The sequence below is a fragment of the Naumovozyma dairenensis genome, chromosome 3, assembly GCF_000227115.2.
Source record: "Naumovozyma dairenensis CBS 421 chromosome 3, complete genome".
Taxonomy (NCBI): Eukaryota; Fungi; Ascomycota; class Saccharomycetes; order Saccharomycetales; family Saccharomycetaceae; genus Naumovozyma; species Naumovozyma dairenensis.
The window spans coordinates 14,182-33,135 of record NC_016481.1 but is presented as its reverse complement, the minus strand read 5'-3'; the positions used below and the strand labels follow the sequence as shown (position 1 = coordinate 33,135).

The window sequence follows — 18,954 nt, the reverse complement described above, 5'->3', positions numbered from 1 at the left end:
CATCATCATCATCATCATCATGTATAATGATTTTATTATAGTTTTGCTTTTCTTTAGTAATATCTTCCATACTAACATTTCCTTTCCAACTGCCATATGGAATACCAAAATGTTTAAGTTTCCTCAATGTTTCACCATACTTTTGAATCATTTCAATGTTTCTATTCCTTATATCTACATCGACATGGGCGGGCTCACTTTCTAAAATGTTCAGTTTATTAATCATCTCATGACGTTCTTGATCCTCTTTATGTAATTTCAATTGTTTCTTCTTGGCAACTCTATACCATGAAATATATTCCTCACTTAATTTTTCATCTGTCAATATATTCGTAGCAATGGAAATTTCATGGAATTTATGAATAAGATTAGAATCATTAGGATGTTTATCAGGATGATATTTTAATGCTAATGTTCGATATTGTCTCTTGATTTCTTGAATAGATATTCGTCTAGTTAATGCATCGGTGATCTCTAAATCTTCATATAAATCTTTACCTTCTTTAATAATTTCTTTCAAATTCGATGACATATCGTGTATATCACGCTCTTTAGCTTTTCTAGTCTCTATTTCATGTGTTCATGTCTACTTATTGCTTCTCTAGTCCAGCAATTTCACTTCAATGACTTTTAAAGCTATTACGCTTGTTTTTTTGTCATTTTTAATATGGCATTTCAAACTTTGGAAAATTTCAATGTTGAAAATTACTATACAATACGATAAATATTGAATAAAAGAAACTACAAGAAAAACGGATTAGTTCACAAGATTAAAAGATTCGTTACCTTTCGAATTAACTACATTCACGAATATAAATGTCTTCTTTGATACCTGATGTATTATTTAGGGACTATCAAGTGGAACTTTTAGAATCTTATCTTTTAGATGATCCAAATGTGTCACCTTTAAATTTATTCATTCAAGGTTATAAAGCCACAGGGAAAACATATACATTAGAAAAATATTTCCAATATCATCCAGATGATTTACTTCATGCTTGGATTAAACCATTAGAATTGGTTTCTTGGAAACCATTCATTCAAGCAATTGCAAGAACTGTTCAAGAAACTTTACAAACCAAATATCCTTCAGTATCAAATAATGATGATAGGAACGAAAAAGAAGAAGACGAAGAAAATTTGAAACGATTAGATACGTTATCTGTCGAGGAACCATACCTTTTAATGAATTTCCTTGAAACAATCTTATCGAAATATGCAACTGCATTAATGGAACCTAGAAGTTTTTATTTAATTTTGGATGGATTTGATAGTTTCCATGATTTAGATACTCAATTAATTCAAACAATTTTCAAACTTTCTGAAATTTTAAACGTTTCAAATGGTGGCCAACAGTTAAAGATAAAATTGAAATTCATTCATATAATTCAAGATTCAAGTTTCTTAAATCGATATACAAGTTATTGTTTACCAACTATTATTTTCCCACGTTATAATATTGATGAATTAATTGAGATTTTAATCTTTTCAAGATCAAAAGATCTTCTTATGAATTATAAATTTACAGAGAAATGTAATGAATTGTTGATCTTTAATAATGAGGAGAAATTAAGTATTGTGATTAATTTCATTCAATTAATTATTCAATCATTTAATTCATATACGGGGAATGATATTTATGCAATTAATGATTTAATTGATTTTAAATGGGAAATTTATGTGGATGGAATGAATTCAGATAATATTTCTAATCCGTTAGCATTATATAAAAAAACATTAAAAATATTTACATCAACTGATTGTTCCTTAGTACAAGAGAATGATAATGAGCAGCAAGAATCTGATACTGTAACTACGACGACCACGTATAGTATTAGTAAGATGTCGAAATATTTATTAATAGCAGCATATCTTTGTTCATATTTAGAACCAAGATTTGATAGTTTCTTATTTTCTCTTAAATCAGAATTGAAAACTGGTAGATCATCAACGGGACGTAGGAAGAAAAAAGATATAAATCCTCGTTTCTTACAAGCATCATTATTTTCCATTGAAAGATTACTGGCTATTTTCCAAAATATATATCCAATGGAAATGAATTGGAAGAGTGGATCATTAGCTTCATTGGGAGAGAATTCTTTAATAAGGTCGAATGTGGAAGTATTCCAAAATTTGGCAGAATTAGATTCATTAAAATTATTGGCAACTACTAAGAATATTGATCTTTTAAATCATAAGAATAAATGGAAAGTTAATGTTCCATGGGAAATCATCGAAGAAGTTGCAAAATCTGTAGATTTTGATATAAATCAATATTTCAGTGGAATTCATGATTAAGAGTGATATATAATATATATGTGCGTGTGTGTGTATGTGTATATGTATACAAGTACGTACTGGCAAAATTGTAATTATACCCGAATCCACCTGCAGGTATTCAATCTTTTAAAGTCAAACAGAAACAAGCTATTCCAGATCAAGAGGGGAAGAAAGTGGTATCATTCATAAGTGCATATGTCCATGGATACAATACAACCATACAACCATACAACCATACAACCATACAACCATACAACCATCTGCGGCTAAAAAGGGTATGTACCTACTGGTTGCATGCATTCCCAGCATGCATTGTATTGCAATGTATTGTATTGTAAGTATTCCCTTTTGAGACACATACACCGTGGTCACTCTCTCGTTGTTTTGTTTGTGGCGTGGGAATTTGATTACCCGTTGTGACTGCTGCAGTCGTCGTCGCCGCCACTGTACGTGCCATTGCCATGCGATTGCCATTGCCGCTGCTGTTTTTTGAAATTTCGACGGCGCGAGGACGGCGCGGGGGATCTGAAAATATTTTCTTTGAAGAATATGACGTTACATACATACATACATACTTTATATGTATGTATGTATGTATATACGTACTACTTACGTGCAGTATATAGTAGATGGGGTAAAATTAACGGAAGAACGCCAGTGGGTTGATGAGGGTGATACTGCTACTATAACAAACAAGCCATATCAATTTATCATATAAGGATACCAAAAAACTATACTCTTCGTACCATCGCATCCCAGCCACTCTCATCATCATCATCATATATCATTAACACAACCACATACATACATACATACACACACACGTTGGTGGAAAAGGAAATTGAGTTAAGATATGATAACCTCGATGCAAAATACGGTTCCTTTGAAGACACCACCGGATACTGTCAAAAAAGATGACTTGAATATAGATCCACTAGAGGCAACCACCCTAGATAACTTTATAATGTCAGCGTCTTCTTTATTATCATCACTAGATAATAATACCCACCAACTCTTACCTTCAACGAACCAAAATTCTGCTATCATACCAGTCGAGTCTCAATTGTTTCTACAATCTCCCATCCAACAACAACAACAACAACAACAAAATGGAACAGGCACAGCACCAGGAACAGGTGCGATAGAAACAAGACAAGAACAAAATAATAACGATGTAACACCATTAAGGATAAAATCAATCACAACAGCAATGACATACCATGATTCAGAGGCATCTCCTTATAATACAACCACCTCAATCACAAATCAATTTCAAAAACCAAAGGCAATTTCTACTTCAAAATCAACATCTACATCTACAAAAGGTAAACTTACAAATGAATTAAGATCTCAAATTGATGAAACCTTCTCGTTTGGTAAAATTGAATCATTTGATACTCAATTACAAAACTTAACTGAATTCATTAAAATTGATTCAAATCAATTACCATTTCAATTACAAGTTGGAAATCTACCTAAAGTTTCAAGAGTGGAAAATCAAATGAATATTAATTTGAAATTATCCCCCACTATATCCACTTCTTCTTCTTCTTCTTCTCCTTTCTTGAAGGAAAATTTACTTTATTTACCAACAAATACTATAGCAAAGGAAAAATTTTATTTACAAAAACCGTTAAATCAATATCCACAAGATATCATTGAAAAATTATTACATTTAGAAGCATTTGTAGTTTCCATTGAAAATAATACTAACACATTCAAACAAATTTATGTTTGTGATAGATGTGTTAAAAGAGAACAAAGGAGAGCTTCTCGTAGAAAATCTGGACTTTGTGATAATTTATTATGGTGTCAAGATTCCAACAAAAGTGTACTAATATTCAATAATAAACAAATTATACCACTTATAGAAGAAGAAAATAATGATTCGAACGATTCCACAAAACAATTCGAATTATCCTCAAGAATAGTTTGTTATTGTAGACATCATAAATCTCCATTTGGTTTTAAAATTTTATTTCTAATTAAAAATTTTAAAAATGAAATAATTGCAAAAGCATTGACTGATTCAATTATGATCATAGATAAAAAATCAAATTCCTCGGAAGAATTATGGTTAAATGGAAATAATGAATTAAGTGTACCATCTGATTCTGATATCATTTCCAATTTTGCCCATCCATCATCATATTCTACTATTAACCCATTAAATTTGAATCATAACAAAACTTCTTCATTCGGTAATAATAACTCTGATACTAATAATTTATCTATGAATACTTATCTCGATAATCATCCCTATCAACCTACAACTACTAATTCATCATCATCATCATCATCACAAATCCTAAATATAAATATGGCTACTAACAATAATAAAATTTATACTAACAACAATAATAATACAATGTTATTTCCATCACCAAATTCTGTCAGCGAAGCAAGCTCCGAAGTGAATAGTAGTACGTATCATAATAGTCAGCCGCCTCCTCCTCCTCATCAATATCACCAATACCCTCATCATCACCATCACCATCACCAGAGGAAATTTAGTACTCAATCTTCAATCAGTTCAATAAATGAAACTGCTCCAGCATTTTCATTCTCTTCCTCTTCTATTTCAATGAATAATAATATTGACAGAAATATGAATATTAACAACAATAATAACAACAATGTTACTAACTTTGTCACTAACAAAAGAGTAAGGCATAATATAGATGATGATCAATTCCCACAACAGTACCAACAGCAGCAGCAACAACAAATGCAAATGCAAATGCAAATGCAAGTTCAACAGGCACATCAGCAAAATCCTTTAACAACTTTATATCCCAAGACACCATCATTCGCTCATTTGAGTGCTGAATTTATTCATCCATCATTTGTAAATCAACCAATAGTACAAAGAATTATACCATCACAAGGTTCTATAAATGGTGGTATAGAAATAACAATATTAGGCTCTAAATTTAAACAAGGTCAAATCATTAAATTCGGTGAAAATATAGCTCTTTCTTCACAATGTTGGAATGAAACAACAATGGTCACTTATCTTCCACCTTCTTCAGTAGCTGGCCAAGTTTATGTCACTGTTTTAAATAGTAATAATAATAATAATAATAATAATAATGGTAATACTACAAACGAAAATCATTTAGAAATACCACAAAATTATAAAGGTGTATTTACATACATTGATGATACTGATAAACAATTAATTGAACTAGCGTTGCAGATTGTTGGATTGAAAATGACAGGGAAATTAGAAGATGCTAAAAATATTGCAAAAAGAATTATAGGTCAAGAAAATTCAAAATTCATAACTCCTCAATCCCAACCATCTTCTTCATCAACATCGTCATCTTCTTGTTCTTCTTCATGGTGCTTCTCAGATTCCATATATCAAAATAAAGAATCATATGAAGGAATATTATGTTCCATAATTAAAAAATCAGATTCAAGTTATAATCTATCCATACGTGATAATGTAGGTAGAACTTTATTACATTTAGCATCCCATAAAGGGTATTTCCATTTATGTTCTAATTTGATTTACAAAGGTGCTCGTATAGACTCAAGAGATTCTTTCGGTTTCACACCTTTACATTATGCATGCATATCGGGGAATATTAAAATCATTGAATTATTAATGAAATGTAACGTTGCAGATATTAATTCGAAAATTTGTAACGGATTAACTGCAAGAGATTTATTCATGAAAAATCATATCCATACTACAGAACCATCAAATATTTTATCATTAGATGATATTGAATATATATTGGATCTATTTGAAAAATATGAAGATGGAAACGTAATATCTCAAAGGAATGATTCTAATTCAAGCTTCCAATCAAGTTTAGGTTTAATCGATTATCCAAATAATGATATCATAACATACCAAAATAGTCAATCATTGCAAAGGACATCAAATCTTTCAAGCAGTAATGAAAAGGAACATGGATACGAACAAGACAACGATTCCTTGTCATTACTAGATCATGACGATGATAACATATCCGTCATTGACCTAATAGCTGCAAATAATACAGTGAATAATAATAATAATAATAATAATAATAATAATACTCTTTGGAATAGAATGATTCATCGTTTTAATGATCGAGAATTACCTAAATATGAAGATTTGTTCCCAAATGGTAATTTATTCTGGGATTCCACCAACAAACAATCCAAAACTTCAAATGAAAACGTGCCTACACTTCCAATCAACAATTCTATAATTATTTCCAACAATACTTTAACATCTTGTCAATCATTAACTGATGACATAGATTCACCATCAAATGACGAAGCTGATGACATTGAATTATTCACGAAAAGCATTAATAATTTCTTTGAACATAAAAGAAGAAGTCTTAAAAATGATAAAATGTTATTATTTTTTTGGATTCCATTAATGGCTGTTCTATTAAGTTGGTTATTCCTATATAGTATCAGTAGCAATGATACAATAATCCCAAGAATTAGTACCATGATTCCAAAATATTTAAGGAATTCTTTAGCAAAAATTGTTTTAGGTAATCAAAGAATGCAATCTGCTTTAAAGGAACAAATTTCTAATTTTCAAACTACAACAAGAGTATTCCAAAATGGAATTGGTGCGTAAATCTATTAGAGGTGGGCAACACATCATGTAACTTTAATATTCTATTTATTTCATATATAAAAAATACAGACTGTAATTATAATTATTCATTTCATTATATTTCATTATCCCTGCCAACTGAAGGGCGGTGTTCATCGTCTTCCTTGTCCCTGCCTCTCTTTCTCTGTCGGTCCCCAAAAAGCTTCTATTTTATTTTATGTTTTTTGAAGTAACTTTCAGCTCATCGCGTTTTTTTCAACTACAAGAAATTTTGAAAAAATAAATTATAGATGAGATGAAAAATTTTATATATAGAAGAAGAGCGCAACTACTCTGATTGGAAATCATATTACCCAAACTACTAAAGAAATTAACCCACCAACATCATTATACTATGCCAAGAAATCAATTTAGAATAATCGTTGGTTCTTACGAACATAATATCCTTTGTCTTTCCTTAGATCTTACTTTATCAACGCCTGTTTTCACACCAATTTTCCATTTCCAAGCTCATTCATTAAGTGTTAAATGTTTAGACGTTTCCAAAAGATATCTCGTATCAGGTTCCAATGATGAACATATTAGAATTTATGATCTGCAAAAGAGGAAAGAATTAGGAACTTTATTAGCTCATCAAGGCTCCATAACTAATTTGAAATTCTCTAAGACGAAACATGGTAGTACTGAAGGTGAAGGTAGTAATAATAAATGGTTACTATCAGCCTCTGAGGATCATAAAATTATCATATGGAGAGTAAAAGATTGGGAAAATTTTGGTACTTTAAAGGGTCACATTGCAAGGATTAATGATATTGATATTCATCCTTCTAATAGAGTAGCAATCAGTGTTAGTGATGATCATTCCATTCGTTTATGGAATTTAATGACAGTAAAGAAAGCTGCTGTCTTAAAATTAAGAAAATATTCTCAAAATGGTCAATTTGTTAGATGGCTTGGTAAAGATGGAGAATTTTTCGCTGTTGCATTATTAAATAAAATTTTAATTTATAGAACATCTACTGCTAAAGTTCATTGTGAGATTGATATTGAGAAGAAAACAATTATGCATATGGAAATAGCGTATTTGAAAGAGAAATTGAGTAATGATGACAACCAAACTAAAGAGGAAGATGAACAAGAATATATATGTGTTGGTATCAGTGACGGTAATATTCTTTTCTATCCAACAAAAGCTTTATTGAAAGAAGAACCAAATGTACAAGAACCTGAATTTTCATTGTTAGGTCATACTAATCGTGTTAAGGACTTCAAATTTTACCAAAATGAATTCGGAACATATTTAGTTTCCATTGGATCAGATGGTAAAGTAGTGGTTTGGGACATGAAGGATAGAAATCAAATAGCTGTTTATGATTGTGGTGAAAGACTGAATTGTTTGTCATTGGTAGATGAAACAGTAGAAAAGTATGATACCATGAAGAAGAGAAGTTTAGAAAGTGCCGATTTAGGTGAACAAAGTGAAGTTGAAAGTGATACTGAAGAATTAAAGAAAGTCATGTTCGGGAAAAAGAATAATAAAAAATCAAAGAAGGCTAAAAAGAACCAAAACAAAAAGAAAGTTGATGTGCAATTAGAATAGAATACCAGAATATCACATACATATATATTTGTAATAATAGATAATTGGAAAATTGAGAAAGTGGTTCATCAAACAGCTTTCCAAAATCTCTAAAATCGCATTAATTTAGACTAGTAATTGCTCTTTCAAGATTATATAAGAAAATATGATCAAATAAGATCATTCTTAGGGGATCTTCTCTAATACATATTGTGTTTCTCTCTTGTTCTGTTCCTTTTATCACATTTTATTTACATTTAATATTGAAAATTAAGTTTTCCCGGACAGAAAGCTTTGTGGAATAACAATTTTTCAAAATAAGACCTTTAAAAATAATTAAAAACCTGTTAAATCATAAAAGCATTTTGATATCTAAGAACATGAAGAGAAAGATCCAAATAACTGCTAGCCAACGAAATTGATTTCATAATATCTCCCAAGAACGAAATTCGTTGGTCAGAGAATACTGAGATTCTGAGCAGATACTTATACTTATATTTATATTCCTGTTCATAACATGAAGAATCAGATGTCCCCAAGCCAATCAGCCCAACAACTTCATCCCAGCCAGACACCTTCACAGCATAATTCTACTTTGGCTATATCCCCGTTTGTTGTTACAAAGTCTAGTTCAAGACTTCCGACACAGAGACCTTCTCAAGGGCAACATGCTCAATCAGTTCAAGAAGGATCACATCACCAAAGTCCGTATCGAGCTCTTGCAACTAGCCCATTATTTCAGAGAACCAACCAACGGGCCACTATAGATGATGCATTAACCACACCTCATCAGAAATCTACTACCTCTCAGAATAATAATTCAAGTTTATTAGCTTCAATGTCTAAAATAGGAACATTTGGAACTACAATCCCTTCAACTCTGCGAAAAGTAAGTGTACAACGTGAATACCGAGATGATGATATCAACAGCCAACCACAAGGAGATAATACTGGAGAAAAGGGTAATAATGCTAATGGTAACAATTTATTATCTGTTGATGCCTCATCATATAACGCGGGTCATACTACTACCACAACGACATTGACTACAACCACTAGAACGACAGCAACATCTGCTGAAATAGATTATACAGATCTTACCTCTATAGAAAAATTACGTCTTTGGAGGCATGATGCATTGATGCAACACATGTATAGAACTGCTGAATATATTGGAAATAAGATATATACTATAACCGCGGATCCTAATGACGCATTTTGGTTAGCGCAAGTCTTTTATAATAATGGATCATATCTTAGAGCTATTGAGTTATTATCAAAGGATTCTTATGCTACATCAAACGTGATATGCAGGTACTTGATGGGACTCTGTTTATTTAAATTAGAGAGATTCGATGATGCCCTAGATATAGTGGGGGAGACTAATCCATTTGCTACTTCAAAGGAAAAAATAGATGTAGAAAATCCTGAAATACCGATACAAGCTGATGGAGGTATTAAAATTGAATCGTCTTTATGTTTTTTGAGAGGTAAAATTTTCCTTTCACAGAATAATTTCACCAAGGCAAAGCAATCATTAAAAGATGCCATTTTAATTGATGTGAAGAATTTTGAAGCTTACGAGGAATTGATATGTAAAAACCTCCTGTCTCCAGAAGAACAGTGGAATCTTTATCAATCATTAGATTTCTCCGGTTTAGATGATAACGAGGAAATGATAAGGAATCTTTACAAGATCAGCTTATCTCAATATCTAAATAATGCAGAGATAGAAAGCTCAGAAACTTTACTTACTCAAGAGTACGGGTTAGGAAATAGTGTGGATGTTATGCGGTCAAAATTGGAAAAATTATTCATTCAATGGAAATTTAATGAATGTTTAGAACTTTGTGAGAGGGCTTTGGAAGATGATGAATTTAATCCAACAGTACTACCGATTTACCTAAGTTGTCTGTTTGAATTGGGAGGAGATAATAAATTATTTTTAATATCGCATAATTTAGCAGAGAATTTCCCTAAATGGGCTATTACTTGGTTTAGTGTTGCAACCTATTATATGTCTTTAAATAACATTCCTATGGCACGGAAATACTTTTCTAAAGCATCTATATTGGATCCAACGTTCTCATCTGCATGGCTAGGGTTTGCTCACACATTTGCCTTGGAAGGTGAACACGATCAAGCAATATCTGCATATTCAACTGCATCCCGATTTTTCCCTGGAATACATCTACCAAATATGTTTCTTGGTATGGAATATATGGCATCAAGTACTTTATCGTTAGCAGAAGAATACTTTACGTTAGCCTATGATACATGTCGTTTCGATCCACTATTGTTAAATGAAATGGGTGTATTGTACTTCAAAAAAAATGAATTATCTAAATCCAAGAAATATTTGAAGAAAGCTCTCGAGTCATTAAGAGCTTCAAACATGACATCAAAAATGGCTTTTTCAATACAGATGAATTTGGCCCACACGTATCGTAAATTAGGGGAGAATGAAAGAGCTATTAAATGTTTCAAGGCCGTATTAGAAGAATCTGGTCATGATGCAGATATTTATTGTTCGTTAGGGTTTCTCTATTTGAAAACAAATCAGCTCGAAAAAGCAGTAGATTATCTTCATAATTCCTTATCGTTAAAACCCACTAATAATTCGGCCCAAGAGTTATTATTACACGCGTTAGAATTAAATGTCTCCATGACAATTGATGATCTTCATCCTTTAATGGTCAATGCTAAGCTACAAGATGATACGTCGCTGCAAAGAAAGCGTTCAACTGGATCATCTTTTGATCCGATAAATATTACAAAAAAGTTGAAGATAACTGGAAAGAGTCGGAAACCAACTGTTGATGGAGATGGTGACGAAACAATGGAGCTTGAATAAGCTGTTCTTATTTGTATTACAGGTATAAAAAAGTGAATCTTAATGTTAACTATAAGGGCATATTATGCAAATTTCTTCCATGCGTGTACTCTATATATTATATCAAACATATTACATTAAGTGTTTATAGTACAATAGAAGGACTACATGACGTAAACGCTGTAAGTACGGGCATTCATTATCATTAAATTATATCAGAGCATTAAATTACTCACTTTTCAGTAAGATGACTTTTCTTGCGACTATTCCGTTTCCTTTCTCCTTTGCGTGCTTTTATTAAATTTTCTTTTCTAGGATTACTGTCATTAACTGAAGAGCTATCCTGTTGGTCGAGTACTTTCTTTTCTTCTTTAACGTTACCGTCATCAACTGGTTTACTTTTTCCTTTCTTGTTTCTATTTCTATTTCTGTTTTTATTTTTGGTAGGTTGAGTGTCATCTTTTACTTGACTTGGTCTTGGATCGCTTTCCAGAGTCACTTCAGTGGCTGTCACACTAGTCGATATTACTGAGCTCTTCTGCGTAATGGTATCAAAAATATGCCCTTCCGCGTTCTTACTTGTAGTATTTGTATCTGTATCTGCGTTTGTATTTGTTGTCTTCGGTCCTTGGTCCCTTTTTGATTTCTTCTTTCTTATTGATTTTTTATTTTCTTTAACATCTCCCTCATTCTTATCCAGCTTGATGTCCTCCTTTCTTCGATTTTTCGATTCTGGTTTCTGTACAGTTTTGTTATTTGTAACATCAATGAACTCGATTTTTTCAGCATTTATTATTTCACCTGATCTCGTTTTAAATGCGATAGGTTCCAAGGGTTCATAAACATCGTCTGACACAATGTTTCTTTTCCAATTCTTGTTCTTCTTTCGTCTATTCTCCAACTTTTCATTCAATGATTTTAGATGAGATTCTTTGAATGGCTTTGTTGTCGACTTTGAATTCGCTGGATTTGGCTTTAACTTCATTCTTGACATTGATTTCTTATCAGTTTGTACATTTTCCTCCCTTGAATTGTCCTCTGCAGATTTTGGTACAATTTCCTTAGTTCTTTCCTTCTTGGCTGAGATTACAGAAGTTTCCTTACGACGGCTCCCCTTCCTTTTTGAATCAGCGTTTTGAAGTTTATCTCTTGGAAAGTCATGTTCTACTTGCGATTTTGACACAGTTTCTGCCTTAGCTTTTTTACGATTACTACTCTTCTTATTTCGTACTTCACCTTGGACGCTTGCTTCTTTATCAAGTTCCCCCAACTTCATTCGAAATGGTTTAAAAACAATGGCATTTTTACCTTTGGTTGGCATGAAAAGCAAATCGTCCAAATCATCTGTGAAATCATCTTCACTTGAATCAGGGTGTGTCGGTACTGGCCATCTATCATCATTTACTTTCTTCGATATAAGATCTTGTGTTTCTTTAACTTTTACTACATGAGTTTCTGGTTGTAACCATTGGTTATCACTGATGTTCTTTTCTTCACCTCTAGCCGTTGATTCTTCATCATTTTGAAGAAGAAAATGTAAAATATCTCCTTCATTCATAGTTTTCTAGCAGTAATCCCCGGTTAAAATGTTGTCTAGCCTTCTAAAAAAAATTACAAAGATTAGTGATCTAAATCTTTTTAAATAGTCGTCACCTACTTTTACGTATGTTTTAAGAAGAAATCAGCAATGTTTAACTTGATCTTGATCTTGATCTTAATGCTTCGTAAAGATGTATGGGTGAGCCTTTAAATCTGAAAAATTTTCTAAAATTAACAATATTGATTTTATATTCTTTGATCAAAAGAATTGATTATTTGATCTTTCCTCGAGGGTTTCAAGATGAAATAATTGCTTACGATTTTTCGATGTATTATAGTTTTCCTAAACATATTGTTTTTATTTCCCATAAAACTGGATTTTTAAAGAGACATTCGTTGAATATATCAGCTAAACGGTTTTCGACTTATACTTTCCTTTGCTACGAACAGAATAACAGTACTAGTAATAACGAGAAAAGTTTCCATACAAGACAATCTTCTAATATAGAAAAGAAATCTAAACAAAACAAAAATACAAAGACATCGTTGTTACTTTTAGGACTTTTAGCAATAGGCACAACATTCATATCAATATCATATTCTAAAGGTGAACCTGAAGAATATTTAGAAAAATCATAACAAAGAGAAAAACATTAACGTAAAGTGAAATAAACAATGACCACACCCTCCACTTTAACCTCAGAATCTAAGCCAGTTTTTTCAGCGGATCAAATATCAGTAATCTTTGTTCTAGGTGGACCTGGTGCAGGAAAAGGTACACAATGTGCTAAATTAGTGGAAGATTATGGGTTTGTACACTTATCTGCTGGTGATTTATTACGTGCAGAACAAGCTCGTGAAGGGTCTGAATACGGCACTTTAATTAAACACTATATTAAAGAAGGTTTAATTGTTCCACAAGAAATTACTTTAGCATTGTTGAAGAATGCCATTCAAGAACATTATAATAATAAAGGTGCAAAGAATTTCTTAATTGATGGTTTCCCAAGAAAAATGGATCAAGCTATTTCCTTTGAAGAGCAAATAGCTCCAAGTAAATTTACATTGTTTTTCGATTGTCCAGAAAATGTTATGTTAGAAAGATTGTTGGAACGTGGTAAGACTAGTGGCAGGGTCGATGATAATATTGAATCCATTAAGAAAAGATTCAAGACCTTTGTAGAGACAAGTATGCCAGTTGTTAACTATTTTGATAAGCAGTCCAAAGTTGTTAAGATTCGTTGTGATGAACCTGTTGAAAAAGTCTATAACCAAGTAAAGGCTGCAGTAGACGAAAGAGTTCCTAAGATTTAATGAAAAGATCGGGCTTTTTTTTCCCCCAATGGTTTGCTTGGTTAACAAAAGGAGTATATAACTTTGATCTTATAGAGTAGATAATTTTTGATGGATATACATCTATTTAGAAATTAATAATATAATACAAACTCACTTTGAGGACGAACAAACAAAAAATCTTTCAAAATATAGAACTACCTAAATAGATTAAATTTCTTAACTGTTCGTGATAGGTTATACATGTCAAAATAGAATCATTTCGTAATTCACGTTTTGATTTTACCTTTCATTCTCCTTCGAAATTGTTTAAAAAGAACCTTTTCTTCCCTTTATGTTACAATTAAGCAAAGTCTTTCAAAAGTGGATCATCATAACTGATATAGGTACCATTCAAATCTTTTGGAATACCATTTAATGCTAATTTAGAGTAAACTGTTGCTACATCCTCACTAGAGGCCAATTTATTGGTTTCCTTTAAATCTTTGAACATTTGGTGATGTTCAGCAGACATGGAAGTACCAACATTTTCTCTAATGTTAACTTGCATAGAAGTATCAACGATACCTGGAGCAACACTTAAACATTTCACAGCAGGTTCTTCGTGACCCACAGTCATGGCAAATCTATTGATACAAGCTTTGGAAGCAGAGTATGCACCCCAACTACTGAAATGTGTATCACTGGCATCGGAACTTACAAAAATGATATTACCATTAGTTTTCTTCAAATAAGGTAAAGTAGCACTTGTTAAAGCTACAACACTAAAGAAATTAATATCGAATAATCTCTTCCAAGCGTTAACGTCAATGTTATTAACGTCTTGAACTGGTTCCAAGACACCTGCATTAGCAACCACTGAATCAATCTTCCCACCAGTAGCAATGGCATCTTTGACTAATTTATTGATGACGTTTTCATCAGTAATATCACCAACAGCATAATGGAAACGATCACCATATTTTTCCTTCAATTCCTTTAATGGAGTTTCAGATCTTGCTACACCAAAAACAATGGAATCATCACTCAATTCAATAGTCTTGTCTACAATGGATCTACCGATACCTCTTGACACACCAGTAACAATAATAATTTTAGGCATTTTTTTCACGTAACTACTTGTTCGTTAGTATTGTTCTATCTCTTTTACTGTATATATGAAGGAACGTTAAGACACAATTATAGACAAGGGTCCAAATACTTCTAATTACAGATAATTATATAATCAGGTCCGGGGAAATAATGATGAATTGAAAGTCCAGTTTAATGGATTGTGTCAAGAGATTCAACTTTGAAGGAATTGTATATTACATACATATTCATTTATGCATTAATTTACACACTACGGTCTGGTAATAAACAATCTTCGTATTGCGTCGGGGATATATATCATCAAAACTCAATTTAATTGCATAAATCTGTACACCGCACTACGCCAATTATAACACCGCCTTTTTAATCACCTTACCCTAACATACAAGCATTTATGTATAGGTCATTTAGAATTTTCAAAAGTAAGAGCCCTAGGTCAAATTACAAGGAATGTTACCCTCCTTTCACAATTCCTTTGTTGTTGATTTTCAATTTCTATCAAAAACACATAATATAATGTAATATAGATAATTAAGGAATATAGTAGAAAAATGAGTGCTTTTTAACACAATCTAAAGTATTACCTACAATAATAATTATAGTATTTTGCAGCCGTTTAAGAGTTGGAAATTGGTGAAATCTGCGTTAACCAGATTTACGTGCCTTTAGTTTTATTTTTTGTTCATAGCCACCTGAACCTTGGTTGGATCACCATACAACAACAGCCTTCTAAGTGCATCATATCAGAGACGATAAAACCAGGACTGCCCCAAAACTTCTGTAAATATAAACAATGGATAAGATAAATGCTGAGTGGGCAAAAGATATCCCATGTCGAAACATCACCATTTATGGATATTGTAAGAAAATCAAAGACGGTTGTCCTTTTAAACATGGTGACGATGTGGAGAACGAGAACTTAATAGAATCTACTACACCCAAACCACAGACAACAACCATAGCTGACATTATTCCAACTTTACCTCGATTATCAAACACGATTGTGACTCCAACACCAAGCCCAGTTCCGAAATTTAACGCCAAAAATTCAGCAAGTTTTACTCCCATGTCAACTAAAACTCCAGAACTAAATAATACACCTATCTTTGATAATAACCCTATTGTTTCTTCACCCATCTTAACGGCAGGTACCATACCATTAACCAATGTAAATAATACCAATACGATAGCCCCCGTCCACTCAACACATGATTCAAATAATATCCAAGATGATATTCAAATGAAAAGTGCCTCAAAATCACCGTCAACTATAATAAATCCCCTAGCACAATCTTCATACCTACCCATATCCACCAATGATCAATATAATTCTGTCGAATCTTCTAATCAGGCAGCTACCCAGAGTCCAATTATGAACAATTCCAACAACCTTTCACAAAATATCAATGCTATGCCCCATAGTTCATTCCCCTTGGCGCAAACTGGAAAAACTTTATTACATGGTGATCCCAATCTTCCGTCAACGGGAATTTTAAATTCACAACAAATGTTATTATCAAATTATCAATCAATATTGCCACAGTCTGAAAACACCATACCAGAAATAGATTTTAAATACCCATCCATTTATCCACCACCTCATAGTATTTTGCAATATCATTTATATGCTCCAGATCCACCACCTCAATTGAAACTTCCTCTGAAACCAAATGAAAGGACCCCGGAATCATTATTCATCTCAAATAATTTAAGAGAACAATTAGTGAAAAGAAATTTAGCTTCGTTACAAGTTTTCCCAGCTGGTGGTGCAATCCCTGATATAGTCCAAGATTATTTCGGTTTAGTACCTTTAGACTTCCATCAAAAATCAAACTCTAAAGACTATATTGATTTTTACTCAGGTCATAAAAATTCCTTATTTAAAGTTTTCTCAAATTTAGATGGGAAACTTTATCTCTTACGTAGAATTCATGATGTGACAATAAATGATCCTCAACAAATTACAAAATCATTTTCCAAATGGAATGAATTGGCTTGTAACTCTATCATAAAATTGAAAGATATGTTTACTACTTTGAAATTCGGTGATTCTTCATTATGTCTAGTATATGATTATTACCCATTGGCAATTTCATTATATGAATATCATTTCATTAATTTCCCATTAATTCCCTTAACACAAGACTATTTGTGGACATATCTAGTACAATTAACAAATGCTATTAATGTGGCTCATTCTAAAGGACTAACGTTAGGCAAAGAACTTTTAAATTGGGATAAAATTTTAATCGTTGGAGACCCAGGAAGAATTAAAATCTCAAGTTGTGGAGCATATGATGTTCTGACTCAACGTACTGATACCAGTACTATTCCAAACAATAGCAATAATAATAATAATAACATCATCAATATGGAAGAACAATTGCAGATCCAAAAACAGAACGATTTCTCACAATTAGGGATTTTTCTACAAAAGTTATCATGTAAGATCAATGGCGTAGATAATACGTCAAATGTAGAAAAAATTGATGATTTGAATGTAGACGATCAATTTAAAACAGTTTTAAAATATCTTTTGGATAAATCGAATAAGAATAAAAATATCAAAGAATTGAGTCAATTATTTATTGATAAAATATTATCTAATTTAGAGTCATTTCAAGGTTATGCTGAATTTACAGAAGCTACACTTTCCAAAGAATTAGAAAATGCAAGATTGTTCAGATTAATTTGTAAATTGAATTTTATCTTTGGAAGAATTGAATCAAGAATCGATATCAACTGGTCTGAATCAGGTGAAAAATTCCCCATTATTTTATTTTATGATTATGTTTTCCATCAACTTGATAGCAATGGGAAACCAATTATGGATTTAACTCACGTTTTAAGATGCCTAAATAAACTAGATGCTGGGATACAAGAAAAAATCGTTCTAGTGACACCAGATGAATTAAATTGCATTGTCATTACTTATAAAGAATTAAGAGATTTGATAGATTCAACATTTAGATCATTATCGCAATGAAGGCATTAGTGGTGATTATAGATGAAAATTAGAAGTATTAAGAAGGAAGTGCTCTCCGTAGTCTATATACTTTATATAACAAAAAATATTAAATAATATCACAAAAAAAAACACGTGAAAATGATTTTTCTTAGAAGCAGTCTTAATGGAAGGAAAAGAATACTGCAAGGATGTCCTAAACTCGTGCAACGTTAATTGTATTTCGTGTATACGTAAAGTGTTTTTACTACTAAATGGTTATGTACTCTTTAAGGTAACCTTTTCTCAGGCCATCTAACTATTGGCTGCGTGTTTTACTTGGGAATGCAATCTAATTAGAGTTGCACAATTATTTTGATAGCGAGTATCAGTCATACCGTTGTTCTTTTTTGGGAGTACCGCTGCAGTTCCAACTCTGCGTATTATCCCCGATCTTGGAAATTTTCCATACGTCCGGACTTCGGAGAGATAACGGCTTCCTCGAGAAAAAAATTCTACGTAGCAGACCTGTGACTGATTGGATTTTTGGTCAATCTTAAGAGATTTCGGGCTAACGCTACCTTTTTTAATCCCTGCCCAAAATTTTCAATCCAATCCAATCGTAATCCAATCCATTTTTTTTATTATATAATCTATAGAAAAAATACCATAAAATCATAATACACCACTAGTCTTATTTCATTTTTTCCCAACCAAGGACCAGAATAGACCAAACATGTTCTCACTTCATAAATTTTGATATCTACCTTACTTTGTTTTCAAAATGTTTGCTCCCAACCCTAGCTTTTTTAATCCATTAA

At 32.0% G+C, this 18,954-nt stretch overlaps 10 protein-coding genes across 10 annotated transcripts in view; 7 read left to right on the top strand and 3 right to left on the bottom strand.

The window, feature by feature from the left end:
* CWC23 (U2-type spliceosomal complex subunit CWC23) overlaps positions 1-532 on the bottom strand; it is a gene marked incomplete at both ends in the record, with an annotated part of 831 nt that extends 299 nt beyond the window's left edge. Inside the window, one exon of the mRNA XM_003668876.1 lies at positions 1-532. This exon is cut by the window's left edge and continues 299 nt beyond it. Within this exon, the coding sequence (XP_003668924.1) occupies positions 1-532 (532 nt within the window).
* A 284-nt stretch (positions 533-816) lies between these two features.
* ORC5 (origin recognition complex subunit 5) lies at positions 817-2,298 on the top strand (the record flags this gene model as incomplete). Its single annotated transcript, XM_003668875.1, has 1 exon — positions 817-2,298. The coding sequence occupies one exon, from the start codon at positions 817-819 to the stop codon at positions 2,296-2,298; it is 1,482 nt and encodes a 493-aa protein (XP_003668923.1).
* An 835-nt stretch (positions 2,299-3,133) lies between these two features.
* Positions 3,134-6,874, top strand: SPT23 (Spt23p; the record flags this gene model as incomplete). The annotated part of the gene is made up of 1 exon (XM_003668874.1): positions 3,134-6,874. One exon carries the CDS (start codon positions 3,134-3,136, stop codon positions 6,872-6,874), a length of 3,741 nt encoding a protein of 1,246 aa, XP_003668922.1.
* Positions 6,875-7,247: 373 nt separating this feature from the next.
* On the top strand, positions 7,248-8,453 carry MAK11 (Mak11p; the record flags this gene model as incomplete). The annotated part of the gene is made up of 1 exon (XM_003668873.1): positions 7,248-8,453. The coding sequence occupies one exon, from the start codon at positions 7,248-7,250 to the stop codon at positions 8,451-8,453; it is 1,206 nt and encodes a 401-aa protein (XP_003668921.1).
* Positions 8,454-8,949: 496 nt separating this feature from the next.
* CDC16 (anaphase promoting complex subunit CDC16) lies at positions 8,950-11,286 on the top strand (the record flags this gene model as incomplete). The annotated part of the gene is made up of 1 exon (XM_003668872.1): positions 8,950-11,286. One exon carries the CDS (start codon positions 8,950-8,952, stop codon positions 11,284-11,286), a length of 2,337 nt encoding a protein of 778 aa, XP_003668920.1.
* A 211-nt stretch (positions 11,287-11,497) lies between these two features.
* On the bottom strand, positions 11,498-12,823 carry NDAI0C00150 (uncharacterized protein; the record flags this gene model as incomplete). Its single annotated transcript, XM_003668871.1, has 1 exon — positions 11,498-12,823. One exon carries the CDS (start codon positions 12,821-12,823, stop codon positions 11,498-11,500), a length of 1,326 nt encoding a protein of 441 aa, XP_003668919.1.
* A 308-nt stretch (positions 12,824-13,131) lies between these two features.
* MIN9 (Min9p) lies at positions 13,132-13,443 on the top strand (the record flags this gene model as incomplete). Its single annotated transcript, XM_003668870.1, has 1 exon — positions 13,132-13,443. One exon carries the CDS (start codon positions 13,132-13,134, stop codon positions 13,441-13,443), a length of 312 nt encoding a protein of 103 aa, XP_003668918.1.
* Positions 13,444-13,479: 36 nt separating this feature from the next.
* On the top strand, positions 13,480-14,118 carry URA6 (bifunctional uridylate/adenylate kinase; the record flags this gene model as incomplete). The annotated part of the gene is made up of 1 exon (XM_003668869.1): positions 13,480-14,118. One exon carries the CDS (start codon positions 13,480-13,482, stop codon positions 14,116-14,118), a length of 639 nt encoding a protein of 212 aa, XP_003668917.1.
* Positions 14,119-14,440: 322 nt separating this feature from the next.
* On the bottom strand, positions 14,441-15,199 carry NRE1 (sepiapterin reductase family protein; the record flags this gene model as incomplete). Its single annotated transcript, XM_003668868.1, has 1 exon — positions 14,441-15,199. One exon carries the CDS (start codon positions 15,197-15,199, stop codon positions 14,441-14,443), a length of 759 nt encoding a protein of 252 aa, XP_003668916.1.
* Positions 15,200-15,982: 783 nt separating this feature from the next.
* Positions 15,983-18,175, top strand: PAN3 (PAN-complex poly(A)-binding subunit PAN3; the record flags this gene model as incomplete). The annotated part of the gene is made up of 1 exon (XM_003668867.1): positions 15,983-18,175. One exon carries the CDS (start codon positions 15,983-15,985, stop codon positions 18,173-18,175), a length of 2,193 nt encoding a protein of 730 aa, XP_003668915.1.
* Between the last annotated feature and the right edge of the window lie 779 nt (positions 18,176-18,954).